The 6,376-nt window shown below is 49.4% G+C and overlaps 1 protein-coding gene across 1 annotated transcript; it reads right to left on the bottom strand.

Annotated features, from left to right (window-relative positions):
* Positions 1-6: 6 nt before the first annotated feature.
* On the bottom strand, positions 7-2,684 carry foxk2b (forkhead box K2b). The gene has a single exon (XM_077010601.1). The coding sequence runs from the start codon at positions 2,485-2,487 to the stop codon at positions 2,212-2,214; it is 276 nt and encodes a 91-aa protein (XP_076866716.1). The 5' UTR covers positions 2,488-2,684; the 3' UTR covers positions 7-2,211.
* Positions 2,685-6,376: the final 3,692 nt, after the last annotated feature.

Genomic DNA, 6,376 nt, shown 5'->3' with positions numbered 1-6,376 from the left:
GAAAATGATGCTGTGTTTACCACTCATGCACTACGTCTCCTAGCACACTAACGCAGTTACACGTTCGTTAATAAACCTAGAATGTGTTTTCTAAAATCTGTGGAAGCCATCACTTTGGAGAAACTATGTCCAGGAAACGAAATCAACGATCCTTGTGGACGGAGAGTAACTAAAAGGCGTGTTGGCCCTTCAGGGACCGTGTGGACTACACAAAGCTAATACAACAGGGCCTCCCGGTTTACAAGCAAGGGCAGAGGTCTCCACTTCCTGTTTGAGCTCTTCCATGTCTACATTAGACCCAGACTCAAACGTGTCCACGTGAGAGTGAGAGGGACTGGTGAGCCTGGGGCACACACACCCCTACACACGCCCAGCAGGGGGGAAGTCAACTACGTGTGTGCCACACCCACTTCCTTGTTTGCCTTTGATGGCAGGTACCCTTGTCTCATGACGGTGGGAGGTGCCCTTGTTAAATAACCAATGAGCCCTCAGAACTAAAAACCAAAAACATTAACAATGGAAGACCTTAAAGTGACCTTCTACTCTCAGACCATTTAACAGAGTCAGGAGGACTGAGGAAGACACGAATCGTGGAGAAGGTGGTGTGTCTGTGCTGTAAAGATCAGGGGGGACTCTGAGTGGGGCACTACAGCACCGACATGCTGACGGTTGAGCTGGAACAACACTCCACTCTCCACCCAAACCAGACAACATGATACCTAGAAACACTCCAGACTACACCCTCACGCATCTGCTGAATTCCAAGCGAACAAGCAAATTTATTAAGAATGTAAACAAGCCAGTTCATAAAGTGAATAAAAGACAGAACACTACAAAGCTGTTACGATTCAGGGAATGTGGAGAGGGCATAAGACACGTGGCCCACCCAGAGACCCTGTGATCATCACTGTGGTTCACCAAGTCTATTTAAAGAGATCTCAGCAGCTAACACAGCTGAAGGCCTCGTGGCTTTAGCTACCTGCGCTGATGTGAGGGTGTGTGTCATGGTAAAGAGCTCTCTGGTCACGACCACTCGGACAGCTAGTTACCCACCCTCGTCTCTCTAGTGCAACACTCGTTTCATTACAATCAGAGCAACGCCACCAGTTTGCACAGTTCAACCAAACCCACCCTGTGTGGGCTCTGGCAGTGTAAACACTCCTCGTAACAAATACAGGAACAGGAACATTTCACTTTATCGTGGTATAATTACACGTTTAGTCAGAAATGAAGCAATCCTCGGTCAAATATAACAGACTAGGAAAGAGGAAATGGACATGTTTACACCCGTGACCCTCTAACCAAGGACACTCTGCAGCACCAGGGTCCAACAGCGTCCACAGGGTCCCACAGCGCCCACAGGGCATCGTGCCCGCTCTGACCACACACTTGTTTTCTCTGTGACCTCCCAGTAAAACCCCACTGGCCTCCAGAGCAGGTCAAACAGTGGACGTGTTTATTTACTCTGCAGCACCGACCCGCGTTGTGTCGGTGGTTCCGAGAGCACGAGCCGCCCGTGACGTGTAGCTGCTGCATTCCTCGCGCAGGCGCGTGCAAACACGGGCAGGTATGATAGTGAAAGTGTGCAGTGACTAAAACACAGATTTAAACCGCGTGTGGACACCGGACAGTGAGACGTGCAGCTCGTGGTGGTGTTGTTACTCGGGCTGTCGCACCTACAGGCAGCGAGACACCCGCTCTGGTTAGTGTGTGTTATTGTGGTATTTAGGTCATCACACACACACACACCACACACACACACACACACACAGTGTTCCTCGTGCTCGGCAGCCATGTCCGGGTCCGCTAAAGCAGGCGGGCTGACCGAACCGAGCCCTCACACGGTTAACGACCCCCCAGGTCACGGTTTGGAGATTCGGTTACGAGCACGACCGAACGAGACAAACCGAAACAAACGTGAGATCACGTCCGTCCGGTACCGCAGCGTCCCGCCGGAGAGCGAGCGCACGTGGCCCAGCGCGGCGGCGCCGCACACACACCGTTTACGTGGACCGTGCACGACCCGGTCCGGTCCGGCCCGCCACCGGGACGGTTGCACGACGCGAAACAAACGTGACCGGCGGTCCAGCCGTTCAGAGGAGAACACGGGCTCGGTTCCGAGGAAACCCGCCATGGCGTGGCCCCCTGGGCAGCACGTGCAGCACGACCTTTCAAAACAAACAAACAAACAAACACACCGGCGGTACCGACTCACACTCGGGGCAGCTGTAGCGGGGCAGCTCCGCGCCGCACGAACGCGCCGTCCACGAACACGCCGTTCTTGCCCAGGCAGCGCAGGTAGAACTCCCCGCCGCCCGGACCGCCCTCGCCCGCCGCGAACACCTCGAGGTGCCGCCGCGAGATGAAGCTGGAGCGGCCCATGCTCACGTCCACCGGGCCCTGCGACGAGTTCCGCCCCACCGTCACCGAGCGCTTCTTCATCACGTACTCGAACCCGCGGCCCTCCAGCCGGGCCACCGCCGCCATCCCGCCCTACGGTACCGGGGGGCGCGCGCGAGGGACGTTTAACCGGGCTCGCGAGAGGCGCACGGGCGTCCGAATTCAAACGGGGACGTTAAAGGTGGGGGGGGGGGGACGGAGACGGCGGACCCACCGCCGCGATACACAGAACGGGGAAGGAGGACGGGCCGACCCAAACCACGCCGAGGGCGTGCCCGCCGTGATCGACACGCGCCCCGTCCAATCAGGAACGAGGGTGGGAACGCGGTCGTTCGACGGGCACCAATAGAACACGCGATGTGGATGATTGACGGCGGGAAGAGCGGTGATGCTGTACGTCAAACACGCATGCGCGCGGACGTCGGTAAAACCGGGACCGGATTTCACCTCAGAGCCCGGAAATGACGGCGAGGGTTAAAACAGTGTTCGGGTCCTGTTGGTTCTGAACGAGAGACGCGACGTCAAGATGATATTATATTAAGATTATATCTATATTAATATAATCTATATTATATGAATATAATATATATTCATATAATATATATATTATATATATATATATATATATATATATATATATATATATATATATATATATATTATATGAATATATATTATATTCATATAATATAGATTATATTAATATAGATATAATCTTAATATATATATATATATATATATATATATATATATATATATATATATATATATATATATATATATATATATATAGATGGTTAAGACCGTCTGGTTTTTCTAGTTTTCCATTTATATTCTGCTTAAACTTTTTAAATTTTGTTTTCATCTCATGATAAAACGTGTCAAATGGAAGATGGGATCACACATCCAACTGTTAAAATAAATGTAAACAGTTGCCATTATTTTTGGACGATATTAATTTTGACTCGTCGCCACGGTAACGACGTCCTTCCAGAAAGTTCGCTCCGTGTTTCACCTCCAACCGTCTGTACCCTCCTACCCACAATCCCTAGCGCAGTCAACGTGTGGTTGTGGGAAGAGAATCACACGTCGACCGAACGGACGGTTTTATACACGGTTCCTGACCGTTACACTCGCGCGCTAACCGACCAGGTCTCCACTGTCCACTACGTGTCCGTTTTTGTCCGAAAGTGAATGACGGTTATAGAAGGGAAGCGCGTGTGTCTTCGAGCACGCGCACTCTCTCATGGTGACATCACGCCGTCGGCCGGGCGCACGTCTGTGCCGGGTTGTTTGTAAACAGTGGGGACCGCGCGGGGGCTGATGGGGCATGTAGGCGATTCGCACGTCGCACGCGTTCACAGCCTGTTTGTCAGTCACTGGGATTATTGACGACCCCAAATTGCGTTTTCAACACGATTCCGCCATTTTCGCCACAGAAAAATAAAATTATCACAATTTCTCTTGTGTTTAAGATCTTTTATATTTGTCTGGTTTTGTTTGATTTACTGCGTAGATTTTGCGTTTGTCGTTTTTTAAAAGATGCATGTATTTACCCATATTTGACAATATGACAGTAAAGTGACGAGATGAAATAAAATTAAATGTAGAAGGAGCCACTAGAGGGTTTGCTGCTGTTTGTTAGTGGCACAGGCTGTCCGTGTCATGAATGTTTATATGTGATACAGCAGGACATATTCTTTTAGTTCACATCTTGAAGGAATAAACACACTTTTGTCACACCTCTGACACATTTTTGTTACATTTTTCCACTTTTAAAGTTTTAACAATGTAAACAAATCTTTTTCATTTGTACACTCATTCTTGCAGAATTTAAATTAAAATGATCTGAGTCTGAAATCAATAAATTCTAGGGGCCTGTTTGAGTGGCCAGTCAAGATATGCTGGACAACCCCAGTGCGACAAGTCCTGAAATACTGCGCGCGCACACACACACACACACACACACACACACAGAGAAGACACGTACTGTCTTAATTGTTCCCTAGTTTGATTTGATATAGTCTTCTGACTTGAATCACTGTCTGTTTGAGTTCATGGGTGGTAAACTGAATTAAAATGAATTGGTGTCATTTAGAAGGCACTGGCAACCTCAACCTGATGCGCTGAGCACAAAACATCCAGTAGAACTCCTGTGGGTGTGTGTGTGTGTGTGTGTAGAGAGAGAGAGAGAGAAAGCAAGAATGGATGACTGATTACTCGGAGGGAGGAAAAGAGAGAGAGAATGCAAAACACAGAGTGAGTGGGCTGTATCTATCAAAGAGACTTGGAGGCATTTGAAAAAGATTAAGATTAATTTATGTTTGAAAGCTTGTACAGAAAAAGCCGCCAACACAATACCATTGTTAATGTTGGTGATGCAGGGAAGAACCCTGAGTGTGTGTGTGTGTGTGTGTGTGTGTGTGTGTGTGTGTGTGTGTGTGTGTGTGTGTGTGTGCAGGTGGGCAGAGCTGTGTTCAGTGATCCTGTGAGCTCCTGTGTGTTGACCGGAATGTCTAGTCCAGCAGGTTTCCTGTGGAATCTCAACATTGTTCTCAAACATCTAAAAATGTAGCTTGTCACACTTCTTCTTGACAGGGCTGTAAATCTGGGACTTGAAGTCATCAAGAAAAAACGTTTTGGTTGTGTTTCTTAGACACAACAGTGGCTCCATCACCAGAACAGTTCTGTTTCCGTGTCTGAACACACACTCTGTAAGTTGTGTTCCCAGAAGAACCAGCTGGCCATCCTGATTCCTTCACATTCTCCAATAAATATCCTCATTCAGGGTTTAAGGTGCCTATACAACCAGTCACCTAAGATCAAAATATCTACAGAAAAGTTCACATTTTCAAGTCATAATTTTTTCCCTTCGAAACGGCATAACAGACATTGCTGTCAAACACTGACAAACACCACAGTCATCATGATTTGCTTCAGATGGCATATTTTGGACGTTGAAGAAGCGACGTGACTCAAATGCAATGCAAGTCACAATCTGTTCATGTAAACACACCCAAGCTCACCCTTGCCATGTGACCACAGCTCCGTGTGGGCTGTAGACGCTTCTTCATGGCCACCAACATTCACATCTGTCTCTGCACTGTCCCCCAGCGTAGGTCTGTGTGTCCCAGTCCTGTCCCATTCCTGTCCCTGTCTCCCTCCATGTGTCCACAGGAGATTTAGCGAGACAGAAACTCCTGATACGGCACAGTGAGGTTCCCCAGGTACCAGAAGATCCAGGACACCAGGCTGAGGAAGATGATGATGGGCCCGGAGAAGACGAAGAAGTCCCAGAAGCTGACCGGCAAGAAGATACCCAGGAGGAAGAGGATGAGGCCCACCACGTCCAGCAAGATGGCCAGCAGGAAGAAACCGAAGCATCGGCCAACAAACGTCTTGCAGTCCATCGCTGTGGGAGAGCGGCCCAGAATGCACTGCTCTGTCACAGCTCCGTGTGCTCAACACCAGGACGACTAAAGCTGCATTCCTACACCTCACATTTTACAGCCCTGCAGCTGCCCACCTGCCGTGGGGCGGGGCCACACGCTGACATCACACAGGGCGGGGCCACACGCTGACATAACAAGTTTGACAACTCCTTGGCGCTTGGGTAACCAGCAAAGGGCACATCCTTATTCTCTCCAGCACTGTCCGTCTCGTGACGTGTGGGTTTCGGAATGAGCAAACTGGCTAATCTGGGGGAGGAGTCTGGATTGAGGGTGGAGTCAGGAGGCGGTCCTTGCAGAATGCCACATAACTAATGGCCTTGCTCCCTGTCTGTCTGCCTCATCATGAAATGTGCCATATTTTGTCAATTGTGATTTTTACACCCCAATCGAAATTTGTCCTCCGCTTTTAACCCATCTGTGCAGTCAGAACACACACACACACTAGTGATTACTAGGGGGCTGTGGATCACACGTGCCCAGAGCAGTGGGCAGCCCTAGCCCGGCGCCCGGGGAGCAGTTGGGGT

This window comes from Brachyhypopomus gauderio, chromosome 6, assembly GCF_052324685.1.
Source record: "Brachyhypopomus gauderio isolate BG-103 chromosome 6, BGAUD_0.2, whole genome shotgun sequence".
In the NCBI taxonomy this organism is placed as follows: domain Eukaryota; kingdom Metazoa; phylum Chordata; class Actinopteri; order Gymnotiformes; family Hypopomidae; genus Brachyhypopomus; species Brachyhypopomus gauderio.
The sequence above is the reverse complement of the archived record's forward strand: the minus strand, read 5'-3'. Positions and strand labels throughout refer to the sequence as shown.